Raw genomic sequence first — 22,508 nt, 5'->3', positions numbered from 1 at the left:
CAAGAGAGATACAGGTCAGAAAGTTTATTTATCTTTTAGTAACGGATGCTTTGAGCGTTCAAGGTCAGACGATCTATTACTTTTGCTTTCGTGTTTTGTTTTAAATTTAAGGAAATGGAAGCTCTGATTCAGAGACGAAAACCTATTAGAGCATCTTTTACGAGAATATGTAACGGAATTAAACTTGAAATAGAAAAAGAAAACCCAGACGAAGAATTTATAAGATCAAAATTGACAACTTTAGAACGTTTATCGGACGAACTTCGCTCTTATGATATTCAAATTTTAGATTCAGAATATTCTTCTGAAGAGCAGTTTAACAGTGAATGGGAAAGCGTCGAAGAATACAAGGAAAAATTAGATTTGATTAAAGTTAAAGTTGAAATGTTCTTTTCCCGCCAAATTGCGCAATCCGTCGCCAGTGTGTCTCCAAACTTAAACAAACGAAAACTCAAGCTGCCTGAAATAGTATTAAAACAATTCGGTGGGGACATTAAAGATTGGTTGCCATTTTGGGGACAATTCCAACGAATTCACGATGATAAAGAAATTCAAAATGAAGACAAATTCCACTATTTAATCCAAGCTACTATACCTGGTACTAGACCACGTGAGATTGTCAATAGCTTCCCGGCAACCGCGGAAAATTATCTCAAAGTCATAGAAAGCCTGAAAAATAGATTCGGACGGGAAGAACTTTTAGTGGAATTTTATATACGAGAATTGTTAAGTCTAATTATTAAAAATGTAACTGAGCAAAGAAAACGGTGCAGTGTGTCCGAGCTGTACGACAAATTAGAATCCTATTTGCGTTCGTTGGAATCAATTGGAATGACAAGCGACAAATACTCTGCCATGTTATTTCCACTCGTTGAATCGTGTATTCCTGAGGAGTTATTAAGAGTTTGGCTGAGAAATCATGCATCAATAATCACAGAAGAAAATACTTATTCCGAAAAATTAAAACAATTATTGTTATTTTTGAGAAGTGAAGTTGAGGGAGAGCAGAGAATTTCTCTGGCAAAAGCTGGGTTTAAATTTGATTTTGGTGCACGAAACGAAGTTAGAAAGGATAAAAGGTTCCAAAATGAAGATTCCGTGCCTACTGCGAATGAATTATTCTCGGGCCATAAGAAAACATTTAACCTTGGGGAAAAGAACTCTTGCATTTTTTGTGAGAAACAACATGAAAGCCAAAATTGTTTTGTGGCTCAAAAAATGACTTTAACTCAAAGGAATGATGAAATTAAGAAGAGGAATGGATGTTTCATCTGCCTAAAAATTGGACATAGGGCCAAGCAATGTAGGTCAACTGTTCGATGCTTGATATGCTTAAAAAGACATTGGGCTGTAATGTGTCCAGACTTACAAACATGTAAAAAGAAAGATGATGATAGAATTAAGGAGGAGGATGCACAAAAGGTATCTTTAGCAAGTACCAGTTTTAATTATCCAGATGAAGTGTATCTTCAAACTTTATTAGTGAATATCGAATCTAATAAAAGGCAGAAAACGGTAAGGGCACTTATTGACACTGGATCACAGCGTTCATATATATTAAAAGGAACGGCTGAAGAAATTGGGTGCCATTCAAATGGAACAGAAACTTTGATTCATGCTCTTTTTGGAGGAGCCACAACAAAGAGAGAAACCCACAAGCGTTATGAAGTGTCTCTTAGTAGCCTATATGGCAATTATTCTAGAAGATTAAACCTTTTGGAACAATTAAAGATCTGTGGACCAGTGACCAGTTTGCAGCCTGGACCATGGATAGAAGAAATGAAACAAAAAGGTATCACTGTCTCTGATGTTGGAAGAAAAGATTTGAAAATAGAAATCCTTATTGGAGCAGACGTCGCAGGTGCATTGTTAACGGGAAAAGTTCACAAATTAGAAAACGGATTGGTTTCTGTTGAATCTTTGCTCGGATGGACAGTTATGGGTAGAATAAATTATTACACTTCAGAAAGTAATGTGTCTATGTCCTCCCTGATAACGTCCATGTTGGTTCACAGTAGCGACATAGAAAACTTGTGAAAACTAGAGGCATTGGGAATTATAGATTCCAAAGAAAATAGAAGTGATATCGAATTACAAGAAGCAGTATGGGATCATTTTCACAAGACCCTAAAAAGATCAGAGGATAGATATGAAATCTCTTTACCTTGGATAGATGAGAAAGACAAATTACCCAGTAACAGAGAAGTAGCGAAAAAAAGACTAATTTCCACGACAAAGAAACTCATGTTGAAAGATAAAACAGAAGCTTACAATGCAGTGTTCGAAGAATGGGTTAAATCTGGAATAATCGAAGAAGTACCAGAAGAGGAGAAAAGTGTGCACAGCCATTACCTTCCACACAGGCCGATATTCAAAGAGAACTCTACAACATCCATAAGACCAGTTTTTGACGCTTCGTGTAAGCAGAAGGAGTTTCTTTCCCTTAACGACTGTCTCGCAAAAGGTGAAAATTTAATTGAATTAATACCAAGATTGCTTCTTGATTTCAGACGAGGAAAAATAGGAGTTATTTCAGATATCAAAAAAGCTTTTCTTCAGATATCTATTCAAAAAAATGATCGTGATTTTCTGAGATTCCTGTGGTGGAAAGACTCTGAACAAAAGGAAATAAGAGAATTTCGACACTGCAGAGTAGTTTTTGGATTAAAATGCAGCCCATTTTTATTAGGTGCAGTGATTAATTCTCATTTGGATCAGTGTGATATTTCTCTAAAAGAAACAGCTTCAAAATTGAAATCTTCATTTTATGTTGATAACTGTGTCACCTCAGTCAATTCGAATGAAGAAGCAGAAGATTTTATTTCAAAGTCAACTCGATTGATGGCAAGTGGTAACTTCGACTTGAGAGGGTGGGAGCAGACAGAGAAGAGCAATGTGAAATCGACAATAAGTGAACCACTAAAAGTTCTTGGTCTTATGTGGGATAAGTTTGAAGATTCACTGTTTTGTGACATACCTAATATCGACTTAGATGACATCATAGTGACAAGACGAAACGTGTTATCAATTGCACAGAGAATCTTCGACCCAATCGGTTTTAGCTGCCCTTTCACGCTTCGACCAAAGATATACTTGCAAAATAGTTGGGAAACTAAATTAAGCTGGGATGCAGAGCTGCCTGAGGAAATCAAAAGAAAATTCTTGAAATGGGTTAAGGAATTGCCCTTGTTAGCATCAGTAAAGATTCCTAGGCAAGTTACTCAGACCGATGGACAGTCTTTTAGCCTCCGCACATTTTCCGATGCTTCACAGGGATCTTATGCGAGTGTAGTATTTATAAGAAGCCAAAAATCAGATGAAGTCAAAGTGACATTATTGCAAGCTAAAGCCAGAGTAGCTCCGTTGAAGAAAATAACTATACCAAGACTTGAATTGCTTGCTTGTCTTATTGGAGCGAGATTGGCTTCATTCATTAAAAAGAACCTCAAGATCGTAATTTCAAAAGAGTATTACTGGACCGACTCTTCAACAGCACTCTTCTGAATAAAGAATGTAGAAGCTTGGGGAACGTTTGTGAATAATAGAGTTTCAGAAATTAGGAACCTGACAGACTTTAGAAATTGGCACCATATACCTGGTATAGAAAATCCTGCCGACATGCCATCAAGAGGATGCTCAATGAAGAAACTTATTGAATCCAGATGGTGGGAGGGACCTCATTGGCTGGCATTGTCGGAAGAAGAATGGCCTCATTCTGCGCCAATCGATGACAAATTGGAGGCTAACAAAGAAAAACGTAGAGAAGTAATGACGTCATTAAACCATGTTGATGATTTTTCTTCACGAGTCTTCAACTACTTTTCAAAATACATGAAAATACTAAGAATAATGGGTTGGATGCACAGATTTATAGGAAATTGACAGAAGACAAAAGTAGAAAGAGAAGACGGCGAGTTTAAAGGTCAATGAGCTAAAAATGGCAGAGAAATCTATCGTAAAGATTATTCAACATGATTCATTTTCTTCAGAAGACATAAAGAAGCTGAAGTCACTTAGTGTGTTCAAAGATGAGAAAGACATTTTACGTGTTAAGACCAGATTAACTGAAAGAAAGGACCATCACAATTTTATTTTCCCTATTTTGCTTCCGAAGAAGCATGCAGTTGTGGAGAAGTTGATACTTCATAAACATCTATCTTTGTCTCATGCTGGGATACATATATTAATCGCCAAACTTCGAGAAAACTTTTGGATTATCAAAAGCAGATCAACTATCCGAGGAGCTTTATCTCGATGTGTTAGATGCAGAAGGCATGAAGCTAAAGGACTGCAGACAGTGCCAACTACTCTGCCCGAAAATAGAGTTAGAGATGCTAAGATTTTCGAAATTGTGGGAGTAGATTTAGCCGGCCCACTAGTTTTGAAGAACAAGAGTAACGCCTGGATCATACTTTTCACCTGTGCTGTTTTCAGAGCGGTTCATTTGGAACTGATTTTGACCCTCTCTACTCAGGGAATTTTACTTGGATTTAGAAGATTTATTGCGCGTAGAGGGCGGCCATCGATAATTTACAGCGACAATGGTAGTAATTTTGTCGGATCCAACAATCTCTTTGAGTCAATTGATTGGAATATTGTTGGAAGGGAAGCTGCCATACTTAAGATAGACTGGAAGTTTAGTCCACCAGCAACACCATGGTGGGGCGGTTTTTGGGAACGACTTGTGCAAATGATTAAGAAACTTTTACGTCGTACCTTGGGCCAAGCGTCTTTAAACTACGAAGAGTTAATGAGTGTATTGTGCGACTGCGAATCAACTGTGAATTCCAGACCCCTTACATGTGTGACAGAGGACTCGGACGATCTCATTCCTTTGACACCGTCCTTGTTTTTAGGCGAAATTCCAGAGTTTGGTGTACCTGATTTGGATCACCTAGATCAAATTGATTTCAACAAGAGACTTAGACATCTTCAAAGTGTGCGAGAACTTCTGAGAAGAAGATTTAGGTTGGAATATCTCAGCTTATTGGTTCAACGTCCATTAACAATGTTAATTTCTAGACAGATAAAAATTGGGGATATAGTTCTCGTCGAGTGTGACAACAAGCGCAAAGTGCTATGGCCTCTAGCCAAAGTGACTGAGATATATCCAGGAAAAGACGGCAATGTTCGTGTTGTTCGAGTCAAAACCGCTTCCGGAGAATTAGTTCGACCAATAAAGAAAATATTCCCCCTCGAAATACCTTCATCTATGGAGTCAGATGAGAAAAATGAAACTGAAACACTTGAAAAGGAAAATATAATTTCAGAATCACCGATGAACAATTCTGTTCCAGAGTTGTCCCAGAAGTTTAGAACTATCGTGACTAGATCTGGAAGAGAAATTAAACTCCCATCCAGATTTATTACTTGAACTCTAATTAAGTAACTTTATAGTTTTTATACTAAGCATTCAATTTTTAACTTTATTTAGTTTCATAATTGTTTCATTAGTGTTTTGATTAATTTATGTGTCATTAATCAAAAGGTGGGAGGATTGTTAAAAGAGACTGAACTGGTAAAACCAGGAACGAAACACTGTCTTACTTTCTTGTAGTACTATCACTTTTTGAAAGTGGCAACATGTAAAAATCAGAGTCAAAATAAATGGATAGAACGAAGTTGCTCTCAATTTAGATGTCTGATTATTTTTACTTTTAAAAGCTTTAGGAGAAAGGGAAACAGTTTGTTTCTGCAAATCTCAACAACATTAGCGGCACGAGATGCATGCAAATGTTGCTGTTTACATTGAATAAGCTCCAGAACCAAAATACCAAAGATTTCAAAGATATAAACAAAATATATCTCAATTTATTGAAAGAAATGTACTTCATAATCGATATTTGTCGCGTAAGGGAAGAAGAACATATAGATTACTTGTAATTACCGGAATAAAATTTGTAATTTTCAAATTTTTTTATGAAGTATTGTTTATTTTGTTTGCTTTATTGTCTTTTAAAATATAAGGGGTATAAACGCAATAACTATTTTGTAATCCTTTGCATTACTACGGTTGCCACTTTTTTCACAACTAATACAACAATAGTAGTGGTGAATAAAATATGAGTGAACTTTTATCGACTTCTACCATAGCATGCGGATTGTTTATCGGTGAGGGATGGAGCTTCGAATGTGTTAAAGTTTTATAACTGGTTATCCTTTATTTCTATAGTAGCCGCCTTTGGCAACCAGCCGGTTCGCCAATCTTAATGTTCGTTAAAATTTTAATAATTAAATATTTTATGAAATTCCTACTTTAATAGCTTCTTCATTAAAATATTTTAAAACTTCAAATTTTGATAGTCGTATAATTCACTCATAATATTATAAAGGCCTTCAGTCATAAAGTAATATGTATCTCTCTAATTTTCTGTTAGCTCCCGTAGAATTTATGCTTTAAATTAAAGTGGAAAGGATTAAACTGCAATAAATATAATAATATTTTTTACTGAAACAAAGCATTTTTTATAATATGATTACTGAAAACACAGTCACTGAGAGTTTAAACTTTATGGGCACTAAAGAATATCTTTTGTAATTTATGTAATATCTCAAGAATTTGTCAACAAAAGTTTCTCAGATTCATCATGAGCAGATCGATTTATTAATAATGTTTAATTTTAAATGCATCAAACACTAAGAAAATAAAACGATTCGTTTAAAACAATCGGTCGAAAACAGGTTTTAAAAGAAACTACTTAAAAAACGATGTACTTAAAACTATAAGCATATACAAAAATATATATAACTAACATAAATACAATTTAATTACAAAAGCACACAACTAGGGATTGCAATACCGGTATACCGGGATACCGAATACCGGTATTTTGAGCCATTTTACAATTTCGTAATACCGGTATTCACAAGTTTAAATACCGGTTTTTCGGTATTTACTAGAAATATTTTAAATTGTCTCCACAGGGATCGCCAACATAGCAAAATAGTATACGTTTTTGTTTTTATGTCTCCCCAACTGGCGAAATTAATTAACTAATTAATGGCTTAATTAATTGCTTAAATCTAAATTAGCGAAACATGGATTATCCCTGAAAAAAGATATTGTATCTATAACGACTCATGGAGCAACAGTTATGAAAAAATTTGGAAAGTTGATTGGTGCAAATCAGCAATTGTGCTTTGCTCATGGATTTCAATTAGGAGTAAATATCAAATACCAAATACCAAATATACCAAAAAAATAAAGAATAGAAGAATCCAAATATTGTGGATATAGAAACTTCGGATTCCGCCATTGAAGAGAGTAAGAGTGAGAGTGATATTGACAATGAAGATAATGACAATGTAATTGTGGAAGAAGATATTGCTAATGAGGATGAAATATTAACCCATCAAGAATTGCTTCCTATAATTTATAAAGTTCTAAAAATTGTTAAGATATTTAAACTTTCCCCTACAAAAAATTTCATATTAAAAATATATATACTAACTGAAAATAAAACAGAATATATGTCAATAATATATTCTAAGACACGTTGGAACAGTTTACTCCTAATGATGGAACGGTTTTTGAAATTTAGAAATCCAATCCAAAAAGCAATAATCAACTTAAACCTGCAAATTAATTTTTTTCAGACAGTGAATTCGTCTTAATATCCAGAACTATACCAGTTCTACTTCCAATAAAACTGACTATAGAGGCATTATGTCGGAGAGATTTTAATTTATTAACAGCTAATGCAACAATAAATTTCATGTTGCAATCATGAAAGAACAGCACAAATCACTATCTGAAGAACGTAGACGTAGATGCCGAAAGAGCGTTTACGACAGCTGGTAATTTTTACACCAAATTACTTTTCAGCTTTAATGACAGTACAACTGATGCATTATGTTTTTTAAGATCATATTTCAAAAATTTGTATTAGTACCACAGACTGAATAGTGATATTTACAATTTTTTTTTTTTGTGATTTAAATAAATAAGTTGTTTCTTTACTTTTTTGTGATTCTTTATATACTGTTATAATTTATAAGTTCCATATTATTTTTTGTGATATTACACTCTTTTATAAAACTGGCAAATAGAACAAAGAAACACCTTGTTTTCTTTCTTTTTCTAAAATTTCTAATACCGGTATTAAAACCGGTATCCCGGTATTAAGATCTATAAAATACCGAATACCGGTATTGAAATTTTGGTCCGGTATTGCAATCCCTACACACAACTAACCAAAAAGTAATTTAAATCAAGTCCGAATCCGTTGAAAATCCGTTGTCAACAATCAGAACACAATGCGCATGCGTGAAGTTTCAACGCCAGTTACAGTAACGCAAATGCGTAAATTTTTCTACGCCAGTTGGGGTAACGCTATGCAGATTAGAAATTTTTAATTTCCTTTCTGTGTTATTTTAATTCAAAAGTACTTCAGAATGAATCTGAAAGATTGATTAATTAACAATGTTTGATTTAAATGCATCAAACATTAAGAAAATAAACAGAATCGTTTGAAATTATCGGCCGAAAAATGTTAACCCTAGCCTCATTAGTGTGGGAAAAAACTGAAGCCTTACTCATTTGGCGGCGGGGAAAATGAAGATGGAAGATTTTTTGGTGGGAAAGTTAATTTTTAATTAATAATTAAAAATTCAAAAAAGGGACCCCAGGTGCACATTCCCGACCTCCAAGATATACATGTGCCAAATTTGGTAGCTGTATGTCAAGCGGTCTGGTCTGTAGAGCGCCAACACACACACACACACACACTGAGCTTTATATTAGATTATTACAAGTAAAAAAAGGACATTTTTTACTATTTTAAATACAATACTTGCCTCCGTTGCAGAATTCAGTTCAATGTGAAGTCTTTTTATTTCGAGTTTTAAAATTCTTATTTCTTTTTCTTTTTCAGCGACGTCCTTCTTCGAGGTGTCATCGAACTCCCCTTGATAAATCGAAGAACTTCTTTTCTGCTTTTCCACTTGGACACTCGCAAGTTTTTGTTCAAAAATACTCGCTCTTCGTATCATTTCGTTTTTAGCCGATGTTACGTTGCTAAGCGCGGCCTATAAAGGAATAAAATAGTAAGGCAGTACTGACAGATGTGGAGTGGTTACGAAAGTGGTAAAACCATTTTCTGCTTAATTTTTAAAAATCATGATAATGAACAGCAGTATTAATTAGTTGCCATGGCGAGAAATTCACATATGCTTTGCATGTTCGCATGCATAAAGAGTTAGTTCCAAAGAGTTCACTCAATTCCACTTAACGAATTAATCCAATAATGTTTTGAATTGTGGCGATTAACGTGTTAACATTTTAGCCAAATACAGTTCAATTGTTCTGCAACCAAAAACTGTGATCAATCAGATTTAGAATCAAATCCGTTAATGGATTGACTGTCCATCGGCCTGTACATTCGCATGAGAATACACAAATAAATGCAATAATTCAAAAAAATTAATGATTTAAATAAACAGAATTTCATATGTAATCTTGTTATTAAAATTGTATTTGTTTGTCACCTTTTTGTTTCAGTTAGTCAAGAAAATGATGTCCAAAATGCATGCTCGGGAATTTTACTATAATTACGAAGCACAAAATGCTCGTGCGCGGTCTCTGAAATACAAATCTGAATACTCGTTAAACTTATAGCCTTACTCAAATTCCACAGTGCAGGGAGAAGAGGATAACGCCTTTTCTAGAGACACTCATGCCCAAAATTACGGTCACAAACGTGTTTTTCAAAATAATTCTAAATTATTACCAGTAAAATTGATAGAATTTGCATTTTGTATATTTTGTAGAACGGGTAATACAATTTCAGCCTTCGGTTTAGAAAAAGAAATTGTTTAGCATTAATTTTAGCAGAATTGTCTGCAGCTTTGTGAATATTGCATTAAAACAAACAAGCTAACTTGTTATCTTAATCATTAATTCTCTTAATAGAGGATTCTTTGAGGTGGAGAGCTGTTGGCAGGCTTGAAGTCGGCCAATCTCAAGCTGAGGTGGCTCGATAATTACAAGTGACATCGAAAGTGGTATCCAGGTTGTGGAACCAATTCCAAACAAATAGTACTGTCATCAGGAAAGCCTACCAAGGCCACGACAGAGCAACGACACCTACACAGGATCGCTACTTGGCATTTAAGAGCACGGTGACATAGGCTGACAATAGCTCATCAGCTTGCTCGTGATCTTACTGCTCGTCTGGAATAAGAATTTTCGAGCAAACAGTATATAGACGACTATCAAAGAGGGTCCTTGACACCCGACGTCCAGTCGTGTGTGTCCCTTTGACTACATCCAATTGGAAAGCTCGGATTTTGGGAAGCCGAACGCATCACTCATGGATTCAATAAAAAGGGGGGGGGTCTTCTTTTCAGTGACGAATCGAGATTTATCACACAAAGCGATTCTTTTCGAATCTTCACCTGGAAAGAACAGGAGCTCGATATCAACCCTTATACGTGAAAGAAATCGACAGATTTGGTGGCAAAGGAATCTTTGTTTGAGGAAGCATAATGTTGGGCTATCGTACGACACTGCACGTTTTCGATAGGGTACTGTCACCGCACATAACTATAGAGATGAGGACCTTGAAGTCTAAGAGAGGTTACTCCGGGATAATATTGGCCCAGATTTCATTTTTATGAAAGATAATGCGCGGTTACACAGAGCTCAGATTGTTGATGATTTTCTTGAAGCAGAGGGTATTAGCCATATGGATTGTCTCTCGAATTCTCCGGGTTCCAGTCCTTTTGAACATATATGGGTGGTCTAGGAGGAGCCATTTAACAGCTTAACCAACCTCCCAAAATCCTCCGGAGTTAAAAGTCGAGAAATTTTGGAAGATTGGACTTTGTTGCCACAAGCATTTATTGACAGTGTCATAAATAGTATGAGAGCACTCTGTGAGGCTTGTACATCAGTGCACGGTGGTCACATTCCATATTAGACAGACTTTTCCTGAGATAAATGCTTTGATTCATAATTTAGCACTTTTTGATATACCCTGTTTCTTAATCTACGATTAAAATATTTTATAAATTGTCATGTTGCACAATTTCCACAAAATTTATGTTTGTGACCTTAATTTTGGACATGAATGCATTTAATGGCGATAGGGTCATTTCGCTTTATCGGTGACAAGAGCAGTCACATTATTTAATAACGATGGGAGCGTTTCGATTAAAGAAACCTGCTTACAATTAATATATTTGATGACGCCAGAAGCATTTCACTGTTAAAAGATCGGCTCGTGTGCAGGTCTTTCAAACATTCAAGTTACATTTACAGCCTTACTTAAAATCCCCCATTTCTATGAAAGGGAATAGAGGATAACGCTTTTGCTTCATAGTATTTGAGGATTTAGTTATTTAAAGTTTTTGAAGATCATTCTAACTATTTTACTCTTTGCTCTTAGACAGGAACAGAAATCTTACTTTCAGACTTTCAGCTTCGTCTTTTTTCTCTTTGACGGCTTCTTCCAACTTCTCTTTCTGAGTCTTGAGCACAGTCAAATGAAACTGCCGAGCAGCCAAATTTTTGTTTAATAAATTGCAATGGCGCGTCGCTTCCCTGAGCTTATTTTCACATGACTTTAGATCATTCATCAAGCTGAAAAATAAAATTCGGGCTTTCAAGAAAATTTGATTTTTTATTGTTAATTAGTTACCTCTGGTGTCCAGCTGGATCACAGGGAATATTAATTACATTTAATTTCAGTAAATGCTTTCGATATAACTTTATATCCATGATTCCACCAAATTGTTTGATATTAATGTCATATCATTTTAATTGTCTTATTTATTGTTTGCATGAACATTTCCAATGAAGACAGTCCCGTTACGTCATAGCAAATGTAAATACCCTGCTCGTTTAAGTTTTGAGATATTGTAACTTCCTTTGTTTTCATTCGTTTTGTAAAGTATACAGATACTAAGCAGAAACCTTTTTCTTTAATTTTCAACAATTAAAGAAAATCGCGCGATCAAATGTTAGATGAAACAAGTAAATGGTTTGAATTTCAGAGCAGCAATGTAATCCACTGTTGAAAATTAGGGAAATTTTTTTAGGAAATTGCCAAATTTCAGAAAAAATTCAAAATTTTGAACTGATACAAAATTTATTTTTGTGCAGTTATATTTTCGGAAGTTATTGCAAGAAAGTGCGGAAATTTAGCTTAATTTTTAATTAATTAAAATTACAAATAACATTTCAATAAAATCGCTCCGAGGTGCACATTCCCATCCTCCAAAGTATATCTGTGCCATGTATGATAGTTCTAAATCAACTGATCTGACATGCAGAGCGCCAACATATACATATTCATCCTTATTAGAAGTAAAGATAGTGATAAAATTTACATTTTTGAGTCCTGTTTTCAACCAAATGTGTTATGTTTAAAAGAGTCAAAAAGAAGATATTTTTATGGTATGGTAATATTCACGCTTCTTTGAAATTAGTACGATTTAGTAAAAATTATTTAAAAATAAAATATAAAAATAATTTATTCGATCATTTTTATAATGGAATAGAAGAAACTTATCCAAAAGGAAAGCCAACTTTAAAGCTAGAGTGTTAATGCGTAAACATGACTGTAATGATGTTTTAATCTGCAGCTGAAACTTGCATTTTTTCGAGAATTTCAAATTATTTTGTCACTTTTATGCATAGTAAAATTATTTTGGGTACTTGGTGATTATTTCGAAAATGAAAAAACGATTATCTTAGGTGAAATGTTTCCTTTTATCTCGTAGAGTCTTCTGAAACATTTTATCTCTTGTCGCAGCTTTAAGGAAAAGAGTACTTCAAGCAAGTTCCAATGGTATGTTTGTGTATTAAATTTTATTCATATAGCTATTTACGTTTTAGGGTTTCCGTGTTCTTAGGTACTCGGACAGGCAGACAGATAAAATTTAAGTCCATGGCTTTCGCTCAAATCTGATAGAAATCCAGAAATTTGTTAAGGAGCACATACCAAATTTCATTTGTCTAGCTCAAGGCGGTTTTGAGCTATCGTATTCACATGCATATAAACAGACATAATTCCCTAACTGTGCTTTACGAACTCAGGGAAGTCTGAAATGTTGCAATTTGTCAAAATTTTGAATTCTGATTTTTGCGATGACCATATTTTCTCTTGTATACTTTATTATAAGAGTAAGTAAAGATGGACTTGAGTTCATAAATCGTTAAATGTTATACGAATCATAGTAAATTTTATTATAAACAGTGTATTATTAAAGAAAAGTTTTATATTCTTTTTGAACTTCCGAGCTAAAATAAACATTATCAATTCCCTATAGAACGAAAATCGAATAGCATATTCTGCATTCTATAAATATTTTGTAATAAAAAGAAAATGAAGTTAAATAAATTTTATTGAAAAAAAATGATAAAAATATTAATGCCAAATAAAAAAGAAAATTAAATTTTAGAAGGAGATACAAAAGCTCATATTGAATTAGATGAAATTTATACTTTTAATAAGGTAATAAGAGAAATGAAAAAAATGAAAGTAAAACTTCGAAAACATGGAAACAGACACTGAAAATCATCAAAATACCAAAATATCAATTTCCTGCTTTTAACTGGGATAACTTGTGTATCATTTTTTTGATAATACCATTTTCAATAAATAAGGAAGACAGTTGACACGCACTATTCTTCAAATAGTTCTTAACTCTTTGAAAACAGAAAGCGATTTCTCTCGACTTGTGCTACAAATACGACATGGCTTTTTACTTAGATTTCAATTTGTAGAAAACTAAACAAAAAACAATTAAAGAATTTTTTACTTAAATATTTAGTTACCATTTGTAACTTATTTCGTTTAGATTGTTTCTACTAATTTTTAAAAAGATGTTGCGATTTTATTCGCATTAATTTAAGAGATCTAACATTACTGAAATGGAAGTAACGATGACACTTTTGGAAAAAAAAAAGAGACAGATTCTCCTTAATGCTGACAACTCTGATTCTTACACAAAAAAAAAGTAAAATTGCATTGTAGCACCAAAAATTGATGATTAATGTAGACGATTATTCCTCAGAATTAATCCCTTTCAATGGTTAAACAAAAGACTGGTCGATATTCTATGCAAATAGCTTAAAAGATAATAGCCGCCTTCGACTAACTTTAGCTATTGCATTTTACCTTAACAGGTAAAAATAATAGTTTAAAACATTCCCGCACAATAAACAAAGAGTATACTAATTTATTAGCTGTACATGTGAAGTGGCGAAATGAACTAGCGAATAAAACTGACATAATCGGTCAGGTTGTTAAGGATGAGGGCTACGTTATAGTTTCATTTTTTTTTATAATTTTCGAAATCGCAGTATTAGGGGGGAGGAGATAAGCATCCTTCTTGACTTATCTAGGAATCATGATCTTTCATGTGAAATAGAAATCGGCTAAATTGAATTAGTAGATGAAGCAGGGTGACTGGTTAACTTTGTTTCCTTATTATTCTAAATATATAGATTTTTTATTTAACAATGCGTTTATTTGTCATATTTATATCTTGAACACTCTTTGAATGCTTTATCTTTCAAAATTATTCAGTAGATTTTTTTTTTTTTACTATTTTTGTTAGTACCTCTTCTCTAAAAAAAAGTTTCATTTGGTTCTTTTTATTCACTCATTTTCCTTCTTACTTAGTTTTTCTTTAAAGAAAAGTAAAAGGGGAAAATTATGTGAATCAGATCGAAGGGAAGTCAGTGAACAATTAAATTTGCCATCGGCTTAACATTATGATGTACGTCAAAACATATTTTAAGGCCCTTATGAATCTCGAGGCACGAGGCGGTCGCCTCTACCACCTGTGCGGAAAACCGCCACTGGGTCCTCGTATACCCAAAATTGGCATTCACTTTGAAAAATCGAATGCATGGAGAAATAGAGAAGAAAGAATAAGGAAAGGTTAAATACATTTACCAGAAAGGGCATTCTAAGGGATGCGTGCTTAGGAGAGTACTTGAAGGAGACTGGTATTAATTATTAAAATTTACAAAAGTGCATTTAAATCTCTTTTAAAGGCATTTTTGCTCACTTTAGTGACTCGTTTTATTTCTGAACAGATTTCTCATTGCTGATCGTGCGGTAAGAAGTATGCTTTTTGTGAAACGTCAATAAAAGTTGTAGAAGAGCACTCAAATCAAAGCGGTAAAATTATTTTTTTAATTTATTTATTTGGTGGGTAATATATATTCGCAATAAAGAAAGGCTAAGATACAGTTATGCTTCTTAAAGATCTCGGCATAGAAACATTTTCTTAATACCCCGTGCATGAATTAGAAAGAGTAGCATTTCAGGGTCATAAAAAAAATTCAATCTTTAGATTTTCATTAACTTCCCTTCGTCTCTGAATCAGAAAAAAACATTTTTGTATTTATGTTTGTCTGTTTGTTTAAATTGGCCTATTTGTGTCCGTGGTCACTCAGAAAAGGACGAGCTAAACGGATAAAATTAGACATGTAATTTTTTTAACCAAGATTGTAGATGCTTATTTAATTCAGGTCGAAATCTTTTAATGTGAAGTGTGTTTGACCCTCCATGTGCATGTGAAATGAAATATTGCTAAAAGCTAAATGGAAAAACCTTAGTGTGTGATTTTAATATCAAAACATTTCAGATGTGTATCCTTTGGTTGCAAGCCGGAAACGGACATACCCTCTCTCAACCCATCTATTCTCGGGTTTGGGAATGCGGTAGTCGAAATGAAAGGAAATTTGAATCTCCAATCCAAAGTATCGTAACATAAGTGTGTTTCAGCCTTGATTCTTGTATATATTATTTTTAAAATCTAATCATAATAATTATAACATGCATATAGAAATTTATATTTAATCCCTCTGCAACATGCCGCCTGTAAAAAGACAATCACTAAACAAACGAAAACACTGTTTTAGCAGGTACATTTAAATTATTTTAAAACATCTTCAAATATTTATTAAAATTAAATAAAATATTATACAAAGTAAAATTAACATCATTTAAAGGGGTTTTTTTGCATTAATAAGCTCCAAAATTACAAAGGAAAAATTTTAACTGATTTTTAATTAAAAATCTGAAGAAAATATACTCTTTCTTAGAAAGCACACACTACCAAAGAAATACCTGCCATATTTGATAATTCCAGATCTAACAATTTACCATACGCACAATTGCACAATTTTTTAATCATGCCCGTCGCACAACGCAATCAAGAGTTATTTTGCCATCTTATAAACATTATCATCTTAAGGGAATTGAGAACATTTATACTGTCATAATTGGATTTTTCAATTTTAATCTACCAAAATGGTGGCATTTTGCTGATTACAGAAATGTATAATTTATATAGGTTTGAAAAGTTAAAAGTTTATAAATTATCCTTTAACGATTAATTTAGTAGGAGCTCCTACGCTGTTAGTCTTTTTCTCAAAACGTCATTTCTTCAAATTTCGGTACAAATAGAACATATTCTATTCATTTCTATTGTATGATTTTATGTAATATTTACAAACATTATGCATCTCTTAAACCTATTTTTAATTTTTTTTTCTGATAATTTTAGAGTGATTTTGCACAGAATTATTTTTTTCTGGGCCTAAAAACATATGATAATAAAACTGAAAAATATCGCAACACAACACATCCTCGATTGGCCATTAAAAAACAAATAATTTAAGAAACAGATATTTTCTACTGTTTTATATGAAGTAAAACATTCATTCAATGTGTCTATGTGAGATTTTTTGCAAAAAAATTTTATATCCGAACTTGTTATTGGATATAAAATTTATTTGCAAAAAAAATCTCCTTTATGTACAGCTGAAATTTTGACACTTTTCCGTCCTCCCTTCTGGGCTGCGGTGACCTGGTGTTAAGGTCTCGGCTTCGGAATCGGAGGGCTTCAGGTTGGAGACCCTATTCCACCGAAGAACCGTCGTGTACGCGGGTCTGTTGCACGTTAAATCCATCGGGACCAGACGTCATCTTGTTGGTGGTGGTGTGGTGTGGAAATTTGGAGAGGAAGTGCCAGCTCAGGCGTCATCCTCGTCATTTGACTGCGGTTCAAAATTACGAGGTTCGTCCCAAAATTGCCCTAGTGCTTTAAAACGGAACGTTAATATAGCTAAAGTAACTAACTAATCCTCCTCCCACAAATTGTAACGGCTAAGATAAATAAAATTAGATTTTTCACTTTGTGATCAAATGGGTAAATTAATATCAAGTTTTGGACTTAATCAATCGAAAGGAAGACTGCCAAAATACATTCTCTGTTATCTTCCTTAATCTATGAAGTTCAAAGAGTGCCATAATGTGTAAAATGGGACGAGGTGGGCATGTGCCTTATGTGGGTAGGTTTTCGGACATCCCTGGGATGCAGACACTTAGAAGGAGAAATGAATAAAAGGCGACGTCTTCTGTTAATGAAAAGGAAGGAAAGAGAGAAGCAAACCCTCTGTTATTTTTTAAGCTTCAATAAAGAAAGTGCTTACATTTTGGATTTATTTCTAGTAGCATCCAATTCCACTTTCAGACTCTGAATTTCTCTTTTCAGCGACTCTGTGAGATCCAGTTGTCTCTGCGCTTCTTTATTCCTCGATAGGAACCCGATGTGCGCCTCGTCCCTCTGCCGTGAGAGCGTCTCCACTTTAGTCCGCAACGACCGGATCTCGTCCTGAAGCTCATTCTGAGCGGTCTGAGAGCGTTCTCTCTCTGCTTCAAGTCTCTCTGACTCGATCCTCGAAGCGGTGAGTTTCAAATTCAGAATATCAATTTCTTTTAATGCGCCGCTGTACTTTTCGAAAAGAATTTCTCGCTCCTTGCGTGGATCTTCCTTCTTTGCCTACAATTCATTAACAAATATAGCTGCAATTTGTTAACTGAGATAATTACTCAACAAATTTCTACCAGGTACATGAAAGAAATTAGAATGTTTAGCCTTTTGGTTAGATTTAAGAACACAGAATTATCCCTGTACTAAACATCATCCTACTTAACTATATTAACTGCTTGCGGTGAAAAGACGTGCCGCGCACTTTGGCAAGTCTTATCACAGAATATCTTGGCGATTTTTCCATAGAATCGCAACCAGCGTGCTACACATGTCAACAGGTAATTGCCATAGAAGTAAAAATGATATTCGCGCCCAGTCGATTGAGGTCGTTTGTCGGAGCACTATCTTAGATCGAAAATTAATTCATTTAGAAGATATGAATCTTTTTTCAATTTCTATAAGGTATGGAATATTTTGTATGTCCTCGCTGCAAGTTACAGTGGGCTTATTTGGCACACGTACCTGTGAAATTCTTGACACCGCAAGTGGTTGAATATAATACTAAATTTGGTTATCTATTTCTTAAAAAAAAAAAAGTTTTGCTGCAGTATTCAATAATTATATTTGTGGTTATTCTGGGCTCACAGACACTATCCAATCAGTAGTCCTTGGAGTAATTCCAGAAAATATTGAAGGATACAACTACAAAGTTTGAATAATTTACGTATTTAAAACAATTGTCCTGTTAATACTTGATTCTACATGTGCACTGCAAATGAAATTAATGATAAAGAAAATAGTGTTGAATGTACACACATACAATGCACAAGCCTTTGGACTTGAGCACAAGGAAACTACAATTATTTATGATTGGTGCAATCATTAAAAGAAACTAATTATATTTCCACTATTATATAATATATATTCAACTAATTTATTATTTATGATATGATGAATTTTATTATTTATGATTCTACAATTATTTATGAATGGTGCAATCACTAAGAGAAACAAATCTATATTCAACTAATCCATACTGCAATTCCTAAAAATGACAAGAATCAATTTTCTTTTATTAGCTCGTTCTAAATGCCTTTCGATGCAAATGGAAGACACGAAGAGAAGCTGCTGGTTTTCAAAAAGTAGATATATATTTAATAATAATATTAAATAACAAATAATTTAACAGTTTTTCTAGATAAAATAGTTCAATTCTTTATAAAAGATATATTCCATGATGAATATTTGTATATAAAGTTTAGTTTGATTTTTAAAGTTTTATTCGGCATCTATACATTTTAAATTGCAATCGTCACAGTCGTATCATACTAAATACTTTCCGAAGTAGTTAAATTTAAATTAACATAATTTATTTCTAGTCTAATTCTTTATTGCAAATTGGACTCTAAAACTTTGTATCCCTGTATACTTTTTTTAAGATGGTTGTTATATTTCAGTATTCCGACTTCAAAGCTTAGTAATGGAAAGGCCAAAAGGTATAGAATGCGAAATAACGGTCCTATACATTTCAGAACATGGAAGGAAATAAAATTCTCCTTCCCCCTCCCCACCCCCCAAAAAATATATTAAAGAAATATCAGGTAAAAAGTTATTATTTTTTTATCTCTCTTCAAACTCTTTGACTAAGAAGGTATTAATCAGTTAGATGGTTGACTATTGGTGGCAATTGTCAATACTTTTACATCATTTACAGCTCGTGACTAAAAGGAATCAGTTTTATGATTGAATTATTGTATGTCTATGCTTGAATTTCTTAATTTATTGTTTTCATGTAGTCCATCTACCACGTTTTTGAATTGTCTCAAATTGCTCGCCTACGTCGTTCTTTTTTTTAGCACAATAGGCTGGCAAGCCATCAGTAAATTATGTGATGCCTCGTATGAAAATCGCTTTTTGAAAAAGCCGAAAAAATAAAATGTGGTTAAATAATTGGTATAGAATGGACAAGTATTCTTTCTGTAAATTGTATGATGTACAGATGGTGCAATCAAGCCACGAAAGATAAATGAAGCTTAAAACTATACCAAGTTATAATCTGACTGAACTTCCAATTTTTCTTTTATCAAGGTTTTTCTTTTGGCAATTTAAAAGATGATTAAATTTTTTCACTAATAAAAGAAATGGTCTTTAAAATTTCTTTTTTATCTTTTAACTATATTCCATATGACTTTTTGAATAAATATTCACATATAAGTTGCGACTTATTTTTCAAATTAGCCCCTGTTATTCTTATGAAGATATATCATCATTTCACTTCAGTTATTCCCCTGTGTACTCAAAATGCACATTGTCCAGGTTTGACGTTCTGAAAACACTTTTTTGCGTACGCAAAGAGAAATGGTAAAAATGTTCGACATCGGAATACTGGTGAATCTCCATTTCTAAATTCATATCTGATTATGAGCTCATTTTTGGAATTATGTTTGTTTGTGAACGCAAAAACAAACAGTAGAAGAATAAAATTTGATACCTGGTGTGTAGATCAAAATTGTAGAATTCTATCGAATTTTGGATGCAATTCATGAACTTGAATGTTATCGGATTGGAAAATTTTTCATACAATTTAACACCATAATGGTAGATGTGTTTTTTTGTCATCAAAGGGTTGATTGATTAAATTTAAGCATAGCCATCATGTGTTAATCCATAGAAAGGATAACTATTTGTCAATCTTTCTGTTACAGAGCATAAAACGCGATAATTCAAAAGCGCAACAAGTTAGATAAGCGAAATTTGATATGCGATCTTATTACTAGAATTGTGGATTAGTATCAACTTTTAGATCTGAAATACATGTAAATGGGCGATCGCTAGTAATGCAGTATTTGTACTTTTATCACATTATGAATTATTAATATAAAAATTCAAAACTTCGACCGTATTGTGTATCTATTCATGAAAGTCGAGGGCAGAACGTTTCTGCTGAAATTTTTTTTACTCTGTTTTGAAAGTGATGCTGTAATTCCAATTCATTCTGTATTTACCTATAAAAACTTTGATGTTATGAAACACTATTTTTACATTTAGTTTGAAAAGAAGCCTGTCACATGAGGCTGGAAATTTAAATATTATTTATTCAAACTGTGAATGAAACACTGTGTATTCTTAGATTGGAACACCCTCATGCGCATGTATCAAGAGGCGTTTATTTCTTCAAAAAAAAGGGGGTGAGAAGAAAAATGAAGGGAGGACATGTTTACATTTAACAATAGAGTCAACTCAGATTATTCGCGAAATTGGGAAAGCATAATAACTGTTAGTCGTTCTGAGTACCACCTCTTCAGTGCTGTACAATAATTGAGAAGTTCTAAAATCGGGATCATGAAACGAACATTACCTGTGACTTTTCTTCAATTTCCTTGCATTTCCTTTGCGAGTCTTCCAGCTGAGATTCCAGTTCGAATTTTGTTCTCTCGATCATTTGTATTCTGTTTATATCTGAATCCACTAGCCGTTCTAAGTTTTGTATTCTCTCTTCCTTCTCCGAGATTCTTTCTTCCAAATGTTCGTTCCGTTTTTGTATTGAGCGAGTTTCAGATACGAGTTCAAATACTTTGTTTTTCAGCTTCTGGTTGCCTGCGAAAACACTTCTAAATGATTTGAAAAGTTTCGATACGGAAACATAAACGGTTGTCATTCCGTTCGAAAGTAAATTGTCTAAGCAATTATTCATCTCCTCGCATTGATTTACGTATTGGACTTCAGACCAGAAACATGATTCGGAATCGGAAAAATTCTTCGCTTCTTCGAGCCATTTTGTTTTCGATTCATCAAAGGTTCTCTGTCTTTCATTGAGATCTGCATCCTTCCTAACTGTGGGCAGGCCTTTCGAATTTTCTGTAGGTGCCGGATTATTGTCGGAAGATTCATATGCTATGTCCTTTACATTCGATGAAGGTATTTCATTAAAATTAGAAATTTCTCTGTCTGTTTCTTCCATTTTTGTAGAATTACTGACTAAGTGCAGAAATACCTGGTACCTGACATGGATGAAGTTTCATTCAAAACTGCGTGTGCTCCAGTGAAAACAAACTTCAAAGGAAAGCAAATGAGTAAAACTATTTATTCTATTGTTGTGGCCTTGAAAAGAACGGTGGTATCGATTGCAACAAATAGGTTCTCGCTTGTTTCATTAAAATCTTACAAACAAGAAACTTCGAAGAAAGGCAACAATTAACCAGAGAGCTATTGAAAACGCAAATATACGATTCATCTATTTTCTAAATTTCACGATATTGTAACTTCACATTTTTGTCTTTCTTGTAAACAATTCAAACAGAGATATTAAAATAGAATCCTTCTTCTTAGCTTTCAACAATAGAAAATCACGTGATTAAATATATTCATGCAACAAGGAAAACGGTTTTAATCTCAAAGCACAATGCAATATATTGATATAAATCAGGTAAAAAATATATATATATTTTTTTTAAATTGCCGAAATTCAACAAAAATCGTCGTGACAATTAAACTAGTATCTCTACAAATACATTTTTTTTTTTATTTTGAGATAGTTTAAAATTTGTTTTTGTGCTATAATATTTTTAGAAGTAGTCTTAGAAAAACGCCAGAATTCAGCCTAATTTTATTTAATTAAAATTCTTTAAAAAAATGTTTTAATCACTCCGAGTTACACATTTTATCATCTAAGACATACATATCCCAAATTGTGAAACTAACTATAGGTCAAAAGAACTGTCCTCTAGAACTCCAACACACACATACATTCATCTTTGTTAGTAGTAACAGCT

The 22,508-nt window shown here is 33.4% G+C and overlaps 4 protein-coding genes across 4 annotated transcripts; 3 read left to right on the top strand and 1 right to left on the bottom strand.

Annotated features, from left to right (window-relative positions):
* The first annotated feature begins 114 nt into the window (after positions 1 to 114).
* LOC129985090 (uncharacterized) lies at positions 115 to 2,037 on the top strand. Its single transcript, XM_056095004.1, has one exon. It carries the CDS (start codon positions 115 to 117, stop codon positions 2,035 to 2,037), a length of 1,923 nt encoding a protein of 640 aa, XP_055950979.1.
* Positions 2,038 to 2,244: 207 nt separating this feature from the next.
* On the top strand, positions 2,245 to 3,504 carry LOC129985089 (uncharacterized). Its single transcript, XM_056095003.1, has one exon. It carries the CDS (start codon positions 2,245 to 2,247, stop codon positions 3,502 to 3,504), a length of 1,260 nt encoding a protein of 419 aa, XP_055950978.1.
* Positions 3,505 to 3,618: 114 nt separating this feature from the next.
* On the top strand, positions 3,619 to 9,981 carry LOC129985088 (uncharacterized). Its single transcript, XM_056095002.1, has 3 exons — positions 3,619 to 3,757; positions 3,990 to 5,123; positions 9,911 to 9,981. The coding sequence occupies exons 1-3, from the start codon at positions 3,619 to 3,621 to the stop codon at positions 9,979 to 9,981; spliced, it is 1,344 nt and encodes a 447-aa protein (XP_055950977.1).
* Positions 9,982 to 10,108: 127 nt separating this feature from the next.
* On the bottom strand, positions 10,109 to 21,697 carry LOC129985086 (uncharacterized). Its single transcript, XM_056095001.1, has 4 exons — positions 21,095 to 21,697; positions 17,456 to 17,805; positions 11,407 to 11,581; positions 10,109 to 10,171 (listed from the first exon to the last, which is right to left on the bottom strand). Exons 1-4 carry the CDS (start codon positions 21,695 to 21,697, stop codon positions 10,109 to 10,111), a joined length of 1,191 nt encoding a protein of 396 aa, XP_055950976.1.
* Between the last annotated feature and the right edge of the window lie 811 nt (positions 21,698 to 22,508).

The sequence above is a fragment of the Argiope bruennichi genome, chromosome 9 (assembly GCF_947563725.1).
Source record: "Argiope bruennichi chromosome 9, qqArgBrue1.1, whole genome shotgun sequence".
Classification (NCBI taxonomy): domain Eukaryota; kingdom Metazoa; phylum Arthropoda; class Arachnida; order Araneae; family Araneidae; genus Argiope; species Argiope bruennichi.
Note: the sequence above shows the minus strand (reverse complement) of the source record. Positions and strands in the feature narration are given on the sequence as shown.

Bases quoted from the DNA above. Each gene is read 5' to 3' on its own strand.
- LOC129985090 (XM_056095004.1), top strand. From the start codon at position 115: ATGGAAGCTCTGATTCAGAGACGAAAACCTATTAGAGCATCTTTTACG.
- LOC129985089 (XM_056095003.1), top strand. From the start codon at position 2,245: ATGTTGAAAGATAAAACAGAAGCTTACAATGCAGTGTTCGAAGAATGG.
- LOC129985088 (XM_056095002.1), top strand. From the start codon at position 3,619: ATGCCATCAAGAGGATGCTCAATGAAGAAACTTATTGAATCCAGATGG. The intron at 3,758-3,989 runs GTAGAGAAGTAA...CATTTTCTTCAG, and splicing joins GGAGGCTAACAAAGAAAAAC to AAGACATAAAGAAGCTGAAG. The intron at 5,124-9,910 runs GCAATGTTCGTG...TTCTCTTAATAG, and splicing joins GATATATCCAGGAAAAGACG to AGGATTCTTTGAGGTGGAGA.
- LOC129985086 (XM_056095001.1), bottom strand. From the start codon at position 21,697: ATGGAAGAAACAGACAGAGAAATTTCTAATTTTAATGAAATACCTTCA. The intron at 17,806-21,094 runs GTAATGTTCGTT...AATGAATTGTAG, and splicing joins AAATTGAAGAAAAGTCACAG to GCAAAGAAGGAAGATCCACG. The intron at 11,582-17,455 runs GTAAGCACTTTC...TTTATTTTTCAG, and splicing joins ACTAGAAATAAATCCAAAAT to CTTGATGAATGATCTAAAGT.